Source organism: Choloepus didactylus, chromosome 10 (genome assembly GCF_015220235.1).
Source record: "Choloepus didactylus isolate mChoDid1 chromosome 10, mChoDid1.pri, whole genome shotgun sequence".
Classification (NCBI taxonomy): Eukaryota; Metazoa; Chordata; class Mammalia; order Pilosa; family Megalonychidae; genus Choloepus; species Choloepus didactylus.
This window is the reverse complement of record NC_051316.1, coordinates 99,786,835-99,803,663: the sequence shown is the minus strand read 5'-3', so window position 1 is coordinate 99,803,663 and position 16,829 is coordinate 99,786,835. Positions and strand designations below refer to the sequence as shown.

The following is a 16,829-nucleotide window of genomic DNA, read 5'->3' as shown; positions in this document are numbered from 1 at the left end:
TACCACATGTTATTTCACTGGACTATTTCCTTGCCCCTGCTTCTCCCATCCCCACACCAGATTAAATGAACTTGGCAGAAAGAACAGAAATTTCTCCTGTGTTTTACCTTATTCTGTTTAGAAAAGTACACAAGCATTTGGGTTATTTTTTTCCTTTTTTCATGGGAAAAAAATTAAAAGAAATGTACACAAAACAAAACTTGGAAAAAAAAAACACTCCTACAGCAAGCACATCCAATTAAACGTGACTATGTTTAACTCCACTATTTTCCAGTAGAATTTCACATTATCCTCATAGTCCTTCAAAACTCTGGAATTAAAGTGACCCAAGTCTATATTGACTCATTTACACCCACTTTGGTAGATGAAGATGAATGGCCTGAGATGTGTTGTTGAGGGAGCACTGAGCATGCGTGTGCCTGAATGTGGAATGTTCACAGCTCTGCCCGAACACACCGTCAATAAGAGCCAAATATGGAGCTCCTCAAGTTGTCTTAGCCATTCCTCCTTCTCGTCCTCCCACAACAAGCAATGCTCAAAATCTTCCCACCATTCCAGTCCTCACCTACCTAATATGGCCTTGAGGCAGGCTCATCACAAATCCACTCTCCCCCTTACAAGCAGCCTGCGGAGGGCACTGTTGACATCCTTATTGCGGAGGCTATACACAAATGGGTTGGCCAAGGGCGTAACAGCACGATACATCATGGAAGCCACCATGTTCTGGTCCTGAGAATTCTGGGAAGGAGGCTGGAAGTAGACCCAAATGATGGTGCCATACAGGAAGCCAACCATGGTAAGGTGGGAGCTGCAGGTGGAGACTGCACATCGGCGACCAGCAGCTGAAGGCAAACATAGGATGGTGGCCCCAATGCGGACATAAGAGAGCACAATTAGGCCACAGGGGCCCAGCATGAGGAAGCCACCTTCCAAGAATATGGCTAGCATATTGGAATGTATGTCAGAGCAAGATGTTCGCAGAAGTGGTCGGTGGTCACAGAAGAAGTGGTGAAGGTGAACATTGCCCCCAGTGTTCCCTGTCCAGAGAAGGGGCAGAAGGAGTCCCACATGCAGCATGGTGTGCACTGTGGACACCATCCCGCATAAGGCCAGTAAGCGGGCACAGAGTTGGCGATTCATCACTGAATGGTAGTGCAGAGGGTCACAGATGGCCACATAGTGATCCAGAGCCATGATAGAAATGACAAGTGTGTCTGTCACTCCAAATGCATAGAAAAAAAAGAACTGGGATAAGCAGCGGGCAGCAGGAATGGCTTGGTAATCAGAGACTAGATGGACCAGCAACTGGGGCAGGGTGACTGTGGACAGCCCCATGTCTATCATGGAGAGGAAACAGAGCAGATAGTACATAGGAGACTGGAGCCTGGAGTCCCAGGAGATACGCAGCACCAAAGTCACATTCCCCAGTATGGTGTTCAGGTAAATAGCCAGGAAGAAGAAAAAGAGGAGACTGTGGGGGAGTCTAGTTCTTGAGAGCCAAGGAGCAAGAAGACTGGAGAATGTGAAGCGTTAGGCGCACAGCCCATGATGAGTGACAATGAGCCTGTCTGAGAGAGTTTAAATCACAAAGCAAATCATGCATCAGAGGTTAGGGATCATAAGAATTCTAGTTAATTCAGTTATGTTACGCATATGTTCATATGTTATTGTATGTTAAAGAACTAGAGTCAATTCTAATCCCGCTACACCCTATTTCGTAGGTCTGGGACTTCACTCTCTTAATTTATTATAGCATTTTTCCCCTTATTTCTTCCTTTTCCCCACACTAGGGCCCCTTCCATCTAATCAGAAAACCCTGCTAAAGTCTCTTCATTCAGTCTTGTCTTCTCATCCAATTACTGATTTATCGCCTTCCGATGGAAAACCTCATGAGAGAATTACCTATACTCACTGTCTCCAGCTCCTCACCTTCTGTTCAAAGCTCAGCTCACAGAAGTCCTCGTGATTTCTTCTTTCTGAATCTGTAATGAACATAATGCACTATTAAAATATATAACACATAAAGAAATGGTTCTTTTTAAGAGTATGGCTGTTATAGAGAAATTGCTTCAGGTTATCATGAAGTGATTTTGTTTTTCTCTTTTATTCCTTGTCTCTATCAATGGCATCAACATTATCACCCACCCAATTACCCAAATATAAAACAGGGGACAATCCCTCCCTTATCCCCCACATCCGATCACTCTTTTATTCCTATATTTCACTCATATCCGTCCTTTGCTCTCAGTCTGTTATCACTGTTTAAGCTTCAGTGTCTCTGACTTGTACTAATTTCAGTAGCCTCCTTCTTTGGCTTCTCTATCTCCACCAAAAGGTCTTCCATGCTGATGTCAGAGTAAAACTTTCAAAGTGTGAGTATTTAACCATTAAGGGCTTTCAGAATAAAATCCAAAGAGTTTGATCTGTCTTTTAAGGTCTTTCATTATCATTACCTAACTTATCTCTGCCATTTGGATATATTATGCCCCCCAGAAAAGCCATTTATTTAATGCAGTCTTCTGGGGACAAACTGATTAGTCTGTTGATTAGGGTAGAAGCATTGACTGAATTATTTCCATGGAGGTATGTACCCTGCCCATTCAGGGTGGGTCTTGATTAGTTCACTGGACTACTTAGGAGAGCTCCAGAGCCAACACCGACACTGATGCTTGGGAGCTGACACTTAAAGATGCTTGGAGTTGCGGACAGAAGAACATTTGGAGATGCTAAGCTAAGAGACGAAGCCCAGATTTTGCCCCAGAGAAGCTAAGAGAGGACCCCCAGATGCTTAGGAAGAAAAGTCCTGGGAGAAAGAAGCAATGATGCACAGGAGCTGAGACAAAAGCCCAGAGACCTTTTGGAGAACACCACTTTGAAACACAACCTGGGAGCAAAGGAGCAGCAGATGCCGGCCACTTCCTTCCCAGCTGACAGAGGTGTTCTGGATACCATCAGCCATTCTTCACTGAAGGTAACCTCTTGTTGATGCCTTAGTCTGGACACTTCTATGGCCTTAGAACTGTAATTCTGCAACCTAATAAATCCCTTTATAAATGCCAATCCATTTCTGGTATTTTGCAATACAGCAGCATTAGCCAACCAGAGCACCATCTAACCAGGCTCATGCTAAGTGAACCCATTATTTGTTATTCCCTAAACATAGAAAGCTCTCATGTTTCTATACATCTTCATGTTTCACTGAGAATTTCCACTTCCTGAAATATGAAATCTTAAATAACATAAATATCTCCCACAGAAAACAGAGAGACATTTTTAGATAATAATCACCCTTTTAAATTCATAAGTGACCTCCCAAGAATATAAGGGAAATCTGAAGGTCTGTAATCAAAGAGGGACCTGACAAACAGAGATCTAAACTGTCCATGATGGGGGGAGGGTAGGTAGGTGGGAGGAAGTGTGTAATCAGTCTTCAGAGTCCAGAGGCTTGAGCAATAACACTTATATGAGACCAGGAGGTGAGAGCTAGACCTATGTGAGGGAGGAGCTTACAGATTGCCACATAAATTTAAGATATTCAAAAGGCTAAATCCTCAGCTAAAAGGTATGCACGTGTACACACGTGCGCGCACACACACACACACACACAGACATAATCTCCACTAGTTGGAGAACCCAAAGGAAGCTCAGCTCTCTCCACCTGGACTACGTGGTGGAAAAAAACATTTCCCATGAGAATGCAATTATGGGTCTGTAACACATACGGATTTGAAAATCCTGATTTACACAATACACATAACCCTAGAAACCTCAAATTGAAAATCTGTAATATAAAAATCATTCTCAGACTGGTAGAAGCCTAGGGGTACCTTGTACAAGAAAAATAAAACTTCCCCTGAGGGACCTGTTCTCAAATCAGACTGCCCAAGAATACCACAAATAAGAACCCTCTGAAGATGGGCTCAGAATTCAACACTACAAAGCACACACAAAACCTATTCATTATTAAGACAGTCAGCAATCAACAAATAATGGGATTAACCCGCTTCAAATATCATATAATTAAGCAATCTTTTAGGGATTATAAATTAAATATGATTAAAATACTTAGTGTCTAAAAGAAGGAATAAAAATTACAAGAAACAGGATGTCATAAAATTAAAATAAAACAGATTCCAAAAGAAACAAAAAAGAAATACTAGAAAATAATACATTCACATTCAAATTAAAAACTCAACAGATGCATAAGACAGTGGCTGAAGAGGTCATGTCCAAAACACGTTTTTATTATTGATTTCATTATTGAAAATTTCATTCTCATTCTTTTCATTACTGAACTCTAATTTAATAGCATTGATGTCAGAGAAGTGAACTTCTATGAGATTAGTCCTTTGAAACTTTTTGATACTCCCTTTGTGGCTTAATATGTGGTTAAATGGAACTGTGGCATGAAAAAGACAGCATGAAAAAAACCTCAAAATTTACATAAATTTGATTTACAACAGAGATATCTGTCATTGAAAATCAGTGGATAAATAACAGGTTATTCAGTTAAATACTGCACAAAATTTTATTTACACATTTTAAATTGTGGTTGACTCCTACTATACAGTAGTCAAATGCAATTTAACAGAGCCGTGTATATTGAGAAGCTTAAATCTCTAAGACATAATGTTAACTTAAAAAGGCCAGTTGCAGGATGATTCAAAACAATAAGAGGTGAAATTTTTAAAATTGTCTAAAGAATAAGTATTATTTCGTAATATAGACATGTGTAATAAAATTCTAAAAACATGTAAGACAATAAAAATAGTTTATTCAAAATAGTGGGTACCTTTGGAGAAGTAGAAAGGGTACTAGGATAAGGAAGCAGCTTGGTTTTAATTGTATCTGTAGTAGTCTAATTCTTTCAAAATAGGAATTGAAGCCAAAAGAGCAAATGTTAAATTATGTTCACTGTGTATTAAATACATGTAGTTCATTGTCTTGATCTTTATACTACTTCTATGTTTGCAACTTTAAACAGTAATGGCAAGGATAGCCTCCAAGATACAAGTGCTTTTATTTTCTACAATTGTTCATGTTTATTCCTTCACAACTAAGCACACCTTTCTTGCTCAAAATAACATCCACTTCAGTTGACTACTCACACACTCACACAGGGACCCTCAAGTCAATTTGTCATTGAGATCAAGAAGTTACCAGCAGAATTAGGTAACACCTTAGAGCTAGGAAAATCAGAGATTTTATCAGAGATTTACTTCCAAATCTTTGCCAAAAGCCTTCTGGAAAAAAAAAAAAAACTGGTCACAATACATGTAAATTATAACTATTGAGACCTATCCACTTTAGGCAAGAAACAAACCTAAACTGTTTTTCTCCATCTCTAGGTATGTTCTGTTTCTAAATACTATTCCATTTCTCTGTATTCTCATAAGTTCTACAGCGAGCTTCTGATGGAAGCACTCTGGATAAGGGCTGATCTTAGGGAACTAGGGCCAGAGAAAGGACTCTGGAGTAGGAGGCAGAAATCTTTAGCAAGAATGTAAGAGACACAGATGAAAGACCTTTATCTGCCTATTTTTCCTCCAGTCTCAGAACAGAACTAGAGAAATCATAATCCTTGGTTCATGCTCCATTCTCTTCATCTGTCCAAACATCACCTTCTTACTTTCTCGCTCCCTTGGTTTTGAATATTATTTTTTAAAGACCATTGACACACTGTCCAATATAGAAATTAGATCACTGACTATAATTTATATCTACTTATATAGGCATTATCCATCGCATTCCCCTGTCATTACCTACTTAAGGTAACGAACCTCCTAAATTTTGGGTTAACTTTTCCCTTGCTTTTGGTACTATATGTTCATACATATTATTATATATGTATTTATGGGTGTGTGTGAGAGACACCTGTATATGTATTCCAAAAAAAAAAGATTATTGTTAAGTTTTAGATGGTCTTAATTTTTAAAAAGGGTAGCAAGCTTTAAGTAATTTGGGGTGGACTTGATTTTATTTCTCAATATTTTACTACTTATATTTACCAACATTATTACATATAGCTGTGGTTCATAGTTTTCACAGGTATATAATATCCCTATATGTGAATATAAAACAATGAATTTATCTATTCTGTGATATATATATGATTTGTTTACAGATTTTTGGTACATGGAGTAGTGGTCCAAGCCAACATAAGTTCAAATTCCTGTGCTCCAAGTCCCTAACTGTCTTACAAGTTTCTTAACTGATCTGGGTCTCAGTTATCTCAACCATGAAATGGGCATACAAACCATACAATGTTGTTGGAAGGATGAAATAAAATACCTACTTGTGTTTAAAATGATAATTTGTATCTTACTATCTATCAACTATTTGCTCCCTTTCATATATTTAGCATAATTAATATAGTTTACACATAAACCCGTGTACTCGAACTTTTCCTTCCCAAGTTATCAAGGCACTCCTCACCATGTACAATGATCTATAACAATAGGAGGAGAATGAGCAAGAAAAGGTAGCATTTCCGGAGCCCTTGATAAACCCAAACACGGTATTAAGCTCTGTACATGCATGATTTTATTAATTCTGCAAATGAGTGAAAAAGGTACTGTTTTCATTCTCATTTTACAGATAAAAAAACTGTGTCACAGGGAGGTTAAGCAACTTGCTCAAGATTTCACAGATAGTCAGCAGAAGAATTTGATATTTAAACAAGAGAAATGGACATTTTAATCACTCCTTGTCTCAACCCTTCTTCTTTGTCCCTTAACATTGGACATCATTGACCAAGTACTTTTTCGATAATGCTTTTTTACCAATTCCCATAAAACTGTAAAATTAAGAGTCTCTTCCTCCTTCTCTCTGAGTTTATCGCTTTTCTACATTTTTTTTGTTTGTTTGTTTACTTTCTCTCCCATTTCACTCATGTGGAAGCTCCTTATGAGTAAATCTAAAGACTGTATCCGGTCCTAGGGTCCTGTTGATCAATTTGATGCTGATGAATCATAAAAGTTAATCTCCAACAGTTACCCACATCACTGCTACAGTAAGGGGATGAAAGATCCATACCACCAGATTAATAATGAAGAAAGCAGAAAATGATGGGGACCAGAAGAAAAAGGGGGTATAGAGAAAGACAGTCAGAGGAAAAGCAGGAGAGGAGGCAGAGAAGTATGGAGGAGACACTGCAGTATAGATCTGAATCACTGGGGATTTTTAAAAATTTATATGAGCAATTGTCAACAACTATTTTTCTCAGATAATAAATCACTAATTTAAACAGAGATCAGCCAACTGAAATCTATGCCCCTGGAAAAACCTGAGGAGAGAAAGAATTTAAGGGATGGAATTTTGGAGAATTTGTCTATGGTTCCCTGGAAACAAACTTGGCTAGAATAAGTGCAGAAGGTAGTCAAATGATCCAGAAGAGCATTCATTTTCCCATCCACCTTTTGACTAATTCATCTGTTCTACTAACATTGATTTTTACCTGTTCCAGGAATATTAATACAAATCACAAAAACTGTTCCCTCTAACAATCCCAGAGAAGAAATAAAAATAAATCTTGGATAAACAACAGTGTGGCAAATGATTCAACAAATATATGCAAAAAAAAGGCTAGGGGAGCATATTTAGAGCAAGTCCAATCTCAGCTTTGGTTGAGGTCATGGTTGAGTTTAGGTCAGGAAAAGATTCCTAAGGATGCAAAACAACTGCAACAGAGTCTAAGAAATCTGAACCCTTCTGGTTGCTACCGAAACTGCCCTCCATTTTACTTAGAGAACAGTTAGCACTCTGAATGAATAAAGGTAACTATGGTATGACTAGCATGTATATGTGATGAAAATTCGGAAAATAATTTTATTGAAAAACAGTATCTACTATTAATTGCAATTTTCTCCTAAACTTTCCTTCCTAAAGTTCCATGCTGCTAAAACTTACTGTTAGGCAGTGACAGAGAGATGACTGAAAAGAATGGTGAGAGTCAGAGAGAAAGAAATGAAAACACAGTGGGGGAAAAGACAAATGTGAAGGGAAAGCAAAGAAAGTGTTGCAAAGCAGTGGTGAAAAAGAGAGAATGGAAATGCAGGGTGGAGAAAGTACACAGTGAATGGATAAAAAAAGAACATAGGAAAATAAGGAGGGATTTTTGAAATGGGAAGACAGAAGAACAGTATTGAGTATGAGAATTAGAAAAACATGTGGCTGAAAAAAGAAAAAGAAATAAAGATTTTTAGTGGCAAAAAAAAATAACGTGGATGATAACTGAAAGAAGGATGAGTACATGGAATGGACAGAAAGACAGTAGAAATGGAGGGAGTTATGGAATAGCGGAAATGAAAGAGAATGAAAGCAGACATGAAAAAAACAGAAAAGGAAAGCTGGTGAAATAGAGGGCAGGACATAAAGGATAAAGGATAGTGCTAAGCAGGGATGAGGACAGACTGAGGGATAAATTATGCACAAATAGACAAGTATGGGTCAAAGGGAAACCAAAGAATGAAGGCTAATTCCCTGTCCCCCACACTCACCTGCCAAGAAGGGACTGTTCTAACAGGGGGCTTTGTGGCCCCAACCTCCTGTGAGACCTTACGGCTCTCACCATGGTGCTCAATGGCAGATTGTTGGCTGGAGCTAGAAATTGGGGCTAGTTGAGATTTACAAGCTCTGGGGCTCCAGAGACCTTTCCTCTAGGGCCTCCTCAGGGGAGGTCAGGTACAACACCTGCCACTACATAGAGTCAGAAAGTATGTACATGCCCTCAAGGGAAGGTTAACATTATCTCAAGGCCCTGCCACCTGATTCAAATGCCACTTACCATGATGGGGCACAAGAGGCCATTCAATTTATGCCCAGACACCTCAGATGGCAGACATTTTCATATCATTACTCCAATCACACACAGTCATAACCTCATTAGCTCCCTATAATTTAATATAAGTGTGATTTAATGGTCTAAAGCAGGGCTTTGGCACCAAATAAAACAGTATAATTCTAGGATATTCCACTTACACAGTCTGTGACTTTGGCAAATTACTTAAAATCTGAGGTATTGTTATCTCTATAATAATAATACCTAATTTTTTTAAAGAATGAAAATACTATATATGTGAAGTGCTTAGTATAAGGCCTGGCATATAGTAAAAGGCTCAAAATAAAATTGCTGTTTTAGTTGCTGTCATTACCGCAGATACAATTATGGTAGATATTACACAACCAAAGGAAATTCAAACTTTTCTGATGTCACTAGGATGCAATGTTTGTAGCCAAATGCCCCATTTCACTATATACTCCTAAAGATGGGGCTGGGATGTATTCACCTCTGTATCCAGTGCCAAGCACTCAAAACATAGTGCCTACATGCATGGTCATTCAGTGACCACCCTTCTCTCATTAAGCCTAATCCCCTGACCCAACTGAAATGAGCTATCTTATCTACCATTCTCGACCACAGTCCTTGACAAGACTAAATATTCATGGAATTACTATGTTATATTCTTATTTCCTTTGTTTTCAATCAATTAACCCATTTTCCATCTATTTACTAGGCTATTTAAACATTACCCACAGTTCCTGAAAAATAGAGATTAACTTTAATGTTTTGATAACAATAAAATGTATTTCCACAGATGATATGGCTTTTAGTCCTGTCAACAGAACAGACAAATGCTCAGCCAGTGAAGGAGCCAGTGCTGTGATCTCTGGCAGGACTGTATTGGCTTGTGGATGCTTGATTTCTCTTTAGAAACCTAATTACGGAAATTCCAGTCTACAGTTTTGGTGTTTTATTTACCATGACAGTTGCAACACACAATAACATAAAAATGACAGTCCTAGGTTTAATGTGTGGTTAAGAAATTCTAATCACCATTAAAATGGTTTGTCCTAAAGCAAAACTAGGACAATTGCTGAACATCCTTCATCTTGAATTAAGTTTGAAAACTAAACTCTTAGAATTGAAACATAGGTTAAAAATAACTGTTTAGTTTCTGGAGTTTTTTGAGGACATAGAATTTTGATAGAGCATTAAGAAAATACCTTGGGACGACAGAGAAATTAACTCACTACTTTCACTACTTTGAATTTAGTTCATCAGCAAAGAAAGAGATGTTTCCTAGTTCATTTATCCCAATTTGAAGGAAATTGGGAACAATTACAAGAAATTTTATTTGTTCTGAATTAATTTTTGAAATCATCATTTCCTACATTTAATTATGTCCTTCAAGTGCCTGCCAGCAAACTCTATGCTGAAACTAAGGTATTTTCTATATCTGCAGTAAATTAAAAAAAAATCAGATATTAATTTCCTATTACTGATTGCAGAAAAAACTGGATTGAGTACTATTTAATGCAAATTGATATAATACTGCAATTTAGTACATACCTTCTAAAAGTTGGTAATTAATATTGATTGAAATTGCCTTTAAAGGACTGATTACTAGGAAAGTTTGGGATAAGCATCTGGTTTTATTATCTGAATTTAGTAAACAAAGTCTTGAAATTCTTAACATTATAAATAATATTTACCACTGTTACTATTGGTAAAATTTTAAAAAACAGAGATTAAGAAAGAATTTAATTTGAATTTAAAATCCCCACTACTAAAGATAATACTGTTGATCTATTAATTTAGTTACAATTAAACAATATTATGTCACATAAATTAGTGTTATTTTGAAATGTTTCTACAAATTTTGCTTGTTTCAATTTCTATCTTTATTATGCTTTTCATGTTAAATGGATATATTAGCAAATTAAACCATACAGGTTTCTATTCATAAATATTCTAGTAATTTTAAAAATAAAACATGTTATTAAAACTTCAACTTCCATGTGAGACCAAGGGAAGAAATGTTTATTCGGTGTAGGATCTATATTTTCTAAACAATATAATGTCTACAGTCAGTTTGTTCAAACACCACAATTACATGGAACTTTGAGTAGGAAGTGAGAGATGATAGGTCTGTATAGGTTAGAGTGAAATAGCAACACATCCCAAAGTAATTTGGGTGGAGAATAAAAATATATATTCGAGGACCCCCTGAGGAGCTGGGGGAGGATGTGGAGGTGTTAGACTTCTTCACTTGGATTGCTGCTGCTGTTCTCACAAACATGGGGACTGATGGCTTGACATGCTGAGCCCTCTGTCTTGGGGTTTGCCCCTATGAAGCTTGTTACTGCAAAGGAGAGGCTAAACCTGCTTATAATTGTGCCTAAGAGTCTCCCCTGAGTGCCTCTTGCTTAGATATGGCCCTCTCTCTCTAACTGAGCCACCTTGGCAGGTGATCTCACTGCCCTCCCCTGCTACGTGGGACCTGACTCCCAGGGGTGTAAAACGCCCCGCTAATGCAGGATATGACTCCCAGGGATGAATCTGGACCTGGCATCCTGGGATTGAGAACATCTTCTTGACCAAAAAGGGGATGCAAAATGAAATGAAATAAAGTTTCAGTGGCTGAGAGATTTCAAATGGAGTCAAGAGGTCACTCTGGTGGGCGTTCTTACGCACTATATAGATAACACGTTTTAGGTTTTAATGCATTGGAATAGCTAGAAGTAAATACCTGAAACTACCAAACTCCAACCCAGTAACCTTGACTCTTGAAGATGACTGTGAAACAATGTAGATTACAAGGGGTGATAGTGTGACTGTGAAAACCTTGTGGATCGCACTCCCTTTATTTAGTGTATGGATGGATGAGTAGATAAATGGGGACAAAAACTAAATGAAAAATATGGTGGGATGAGGGGATGATTTGGGTGTTCTTTTTTATTTTTGTTTTTTATTCTTACTCTGATTCTTTCTGGTGTAAGGAAAATGTTCAAAAATAGATAGAGGTGATGAATGCACAACTCATATGATGGTACTGTGAACAGGTGATTGTACACCATGGACGATTGTACGGTATGTCAATATATCTCAATAAAACTGAATTAAAAAATATATTTCTCCAAATTTTCAGTAGTTTCCTTGGTAATTCCTGAAGGAATCTATTAATATTAAGGAGAAAGATTGTAAATCATGAAGGTATTATTCAACCCACTCACGTTCAAGATAATTTTAGGAAATAAGAAAAGGGGAGCTCTCATTTATTTGAGAACCTTATTTCAAGACTGTGTACAACACAATTCATTCATCCATCTATATTTTTAATTGATCACCAACTGTTTAGTTTCCTTGAGTGCTCAAGTAAGTACCATGAAATAGGTTGCCTTAAACAATGGTAATTTATAAGCTCATGGTTTTGAGGCTAGGAAAACATCCAAATCAAGGCATCAGGGCAATGCTTTCCTCCAAAATAGTGGTGCTCTTGGGCTGCTGCCGTTAATCCTTGGTTTGGGCTTCTCTGTCGCATGGCACTGCACATGGAGGCCTCTCCTGGCCTCTGTCTAATCTTCTGAGTTCCTCTGACCTTCAGCTTCTTGCTTCCCATGGGTTTCTCTCTCTTTCTCTCTCTCTCTCTCCCTCCCTCTCTCTCTGACTTTCATTCTGCTTATAAAAGACTCCAGTAAGATGAAGACCCATCTTGATTGAGTTGGGCCACACCTTAATGGAAGTAACCTCATAAAGGTCATACATATAATGGGTTCACACTCACAGTCATCAATCATGCTTAAGAACATGTTTTTCTGGAGTAAATAGCTACATATCACCATGTCAAATTAGTGTAAGGAACTCTGTTTGGCTTTAAGGATACAATGAGCAAAAATATGTGATTGTGTCCTTAATGGAGCTTCCAACCTAGCTAAGATAAAAAGATAAAACATAATTTAATTTTCAAATGCCATGTAAAAAACAGGGAGAATTGCAGTACCAAATGAGGGATATTTTATTAGAACTGCTTAATAGATGAATGACTGAGACTATGAAAAGGAATAGGTTCTTACCTGAATTCCCACAATTTGGATAAGGTACACTGAGATTCACTCTCAACATCTGATTCCAATGTTCTCCACTAGACCAAAATGTCTCCACATTGGAACCTCGTGGGCTGCTTCTTTTAAGCATATTCCCCTTCTTTCTACTTGAACCATTTGGGTGAGTTTCTCAGGATTCTGAAAGTGTTTTTGTTTTGAAATTCCAATCATCTCTTTGCACATGTCAAATTCTCCCATTATCTCTTGTAACTATATCCTTCCTGGGAGTATGGTTTTAGAGAACATATGTTCTCTCCCATCAAAAATCTCCATGCTTCTGTGTCCTCCACTGCACCATTCACTCCTCTCCTCCAGACCAATTATTTTTAAGGCACTAAAGCAACATTTTAACATCAATAGAAAGTTTCTTTTGAGAGCAGAGAGGACAGAGACAGAAGAAAATCAACAGCCAACTTTGACTGGCTTGAGAGCTAAGCTTCCTCAAAGATCTCTCTGCTTTAGATTCCTAATTGATAGGGTCCAGACTGTTCCTAACCAAAGCCCCCTCTTTCTACCTCCCTGAAAATCCTCTTTTTTAAAACTTCTTTCCGCTTTTACAATGTAAATGACAGAGGTTTACTTGAATTTTCCTTGCTGTGGCAGCCTAGTGCAATAGCCAAGAACATGCAGTGAATCCCAGCCCTGACATCTACCAAGATATTATTTGGGGCAATACCATTTATCCCAAATGAGGCTCATTTTCCTTATCTATAAAATATGCATATAACAAGACATCGATCCAAGAATTTATGTTAATAGTACATACCTGGATTGTACTAACTGTTCAATATATTACAGTTGTTGTTGCCACTGCTGTTTTGTGGAGAAGTTAGGACAGAGCACAAACCGGGCACTATGAGGTCATGCATGACCAATTACATACAAGTTGAAGAAAGGAGAATGTCATTAAATTGATATGGATTAAGAGGGGGCACTTTCTCTTGTGGGTGGAAGTCTAGTTTTGTGTAGATGGCCCAGAATTTGAATTCAGTCAAACAAGTAGAATGAAGAAAAAAGCCACATGACTCTCTGAATAATAATATATAGTTTGAGGTCAACTCTATAGCTAAATTGAACAGAGTCAATGGCAATGTCAGTTACAGTTCAGATTTAAAATGCATATACATACCTTACATGGTTTTGCTGCATCAAGTAGGAACAGTATAACCATTGTAGTTCAGAACTAGATATAGCTCCTTAACTGTCTGCTTCATGGCACATTTCTCCCAAAATTCTTCCTTTACTTGTATTGCTTGAGAGGTTTGGTCCAGAATTTGTTGTTCTCAGTGCCCCAAAATGTGGCTTATCTGACTTTCTATCATGGCACACTGCTTGTTTTGGATGTGATTATTGCTTTCCTCCTCCTCCTCCCATTGATTGGACATTTGGGGACTGTGCTTCTTTCCTGCAGGCTGCATATCTGGAACTAGGTTCAATCACCATTTTCCTCACAGATACAAAAACAGGTAAGATCTTATTACTACTCCATCTGCTTCCACCACTAGATCAAAACTAACACCAGAATGTGGGTGTGCTGGTTTGGATAAATATTCTGTCCCCCCAAAAGCCATATTCTCTAATGCAATCTTGTGGGGGGGCACACTTATTAATCTTTTGATTAGGGGGTGACCTCTTGATTGAATATTTCCATGGAGATTTGACCCCAACCATTCAAGGTAGGTCTTAATTAGTTTTCTGGGGTCTTTTAAAACCAGCCAACACAGGCCAGGACACTTGCTGGTGCTTTGAGAAGCTAGCCCAGAGTTTGCTCTGGAGAAGCTAAGAGAGACAAAAATATCCCAAGAGCAGCTGTGAGAAACCTTCGGAGAGACCCAGATGATTGCTGATGCTTGGAAGTGCTTGGAGATGCAGATAGGAGGAGGCTTGGAGATGCTAAGCCAAGAGAAACCCAGAGACATTTTGGAGAATGCCATCTTGAAATAAAACCCGGGAGCAAAGGAACAACAGATGCCAGCCTCGTGCCTTCCCAGTTGACAGCTGTTGCAGATGCCATTGGCCTCATTCCTCTCTGATTAATTAGCACAGCACTCTAATGCAGTGCCATACCCCTGGTAGGTTTCATGGGTCCAGATACTTGAGCACGCGTGCTTTCTAAGGACAAATGTCTTCCAAAGGGTTACTTTTTTAGCCCTTCATGTCTGAGTATGTAGGAATTGCTCAGACTCATTCTATATTTGTGAAGTAATATTAATGCACCTGAAGTTGAGACGAAGGTTGGAGTGAAGAGAGACCAATGAGGGATGGAAGACGTAAGAAACTGGAATCAGTATAAACAAAGTCATGTTTTGCTGAATCTAGATACTAAACTTACTCAGTAGAACTTTATTCACAGAGGCTGCTATGGTTACTCTGGTGCCTTTGGCTTGGAGTTACAGTAGGCTGCTTGTGGGCTGGCACTTGGCTGCCTGGTAAATCATCCAGCTTATCCAAAAATATGGTTTGGGGCATGAACACTGGATTTAGCTTCTGGGTATCAGAAAATAAGCTACTTCTCTGAGGAAAAACTTCTATCCTTTCCAGTTTCCCTTCCTGGTAAACAGACTTGCCTGAATGATAACTACAGCAGTAGAATAGAGTTTACCTCTCTATGTTTATATGTTTCCTATTTTGCAGCTGTTGGTTTTCCATCCTGATTTTTGCCAGTAATTTCTAATCTCAATTTCACACCTCTGTCTAAGATATTAAAACCCAGATTTCAGCAAAAGAATTGATATGAAAAAATTTCTCCTGGGTATAAAAGAATATAAATTATGTAAATTCTTCTGCTCTATCTCTAGGTAGATTTGTATTTTATTTTTAACTGTAGCAGGAAGCGAACCAACATTTTTGATCAAAAGTCTATATGTGAGAAGAGATATCAGGGGCTTTACATACGTCATTTCATTTCATTTTTACAATAACCATATGGAGTATAACTGATTATTAAAGATCCTTATCTTTCTGAGATTTACAAAGGATAAGAAACCTGCTAGGGTGCAAAAAACCCAAAAGCCAGCTGTGATTGTGAGCCAAGCCCATCTCATACTTGAATCTGTGGGATTTCCCCCATAGTCTCACACTGCATCCACAGAGAGAGAGGTGCAATGCCTCATTCCTTCAGTGGCACTAGACAAAGGAAGAAGCTTGAACTTAACACTTTGAACACAGTGTTTATTTTTAACATATGTTAGGGCAAGGATGCCTTTTTGGAATTGAAATAAGGTCTATGCCCTTAAGTTAAGTGACAGGAGGATTTGAAATCCAACACTGACTTTCTGCTGAATTTTTGTTCCTGGCTAGAAGCCCTTTTGATGCTTAAGAGCTCTCTCTAACATTCTGCCTCTTCTTATCAAAGGAAGGTTGATTTGGAGATTTTCTAGGACAGAGGGTGATCTAGAGCCTCCTTTGTGATTAGTGAAAAATGCTTCTAATGAGATAACCTTATTTCCATATCTGTTAGTTTGGAATTGGCTCTATTAAGCGATTGCTTTATTTTGTTGTGTGCAAAGTGGAAGCTGGGGGAAGGACACATGCTTTTTGTTGCATACTGGTAACCAGACAACCAGAGTATTTGGATATACCTGAAATCTTCCTAATACTGCTTTATTAGTTTCCTATGGCTGCTGTAACAAATTACTACAAACTTACTGGCTTGGCTTAAAACACACAAATTTATTGTTTTACAGTGCTGGAGGACAGAAGTAGGTCTCACTGGGCTCTGAAGACTCGATGGACAAAAATCTATTAGTCTTTCCCAGCTTGTAGAGGACACCTGCATTCCTTGGCTGGTGCCTCCTCCCTCCATCTCCAAAAGCCAGCAGTGTGCATCTTGAAATCTCTCTCTTCTGCCTTCTTCTTCCACTTAAGAAGACCCCTGAGATTGTATATAGATAATCCAGAATGCTTGTTTAGGAGCAGCTGATTAGCAAACTTCAATCTATCTG

The 16,829-nt window shown here is 38.3% G+C and overlaps 1 protein-coding gene across 1 annotated transcript; it reads right to left on the bottom strand.

The window, feature by feature from the left end:
* Positions 1-594: 594 nt before the first annotated feature.
* On the bottom strand, positions 595-1,547 carry LOC119545304 (olfactory receptor 1B1). The gene is given in 2 exon segments (XM_037850807.1): positions 595-1,496; positions 1,499-1,547. Coding segments are annotated over 2 exon segments (951 nt in total).
* Between the last annotated feature and the right edge of the window lie 15,282 nt (positions 1,548-16,829).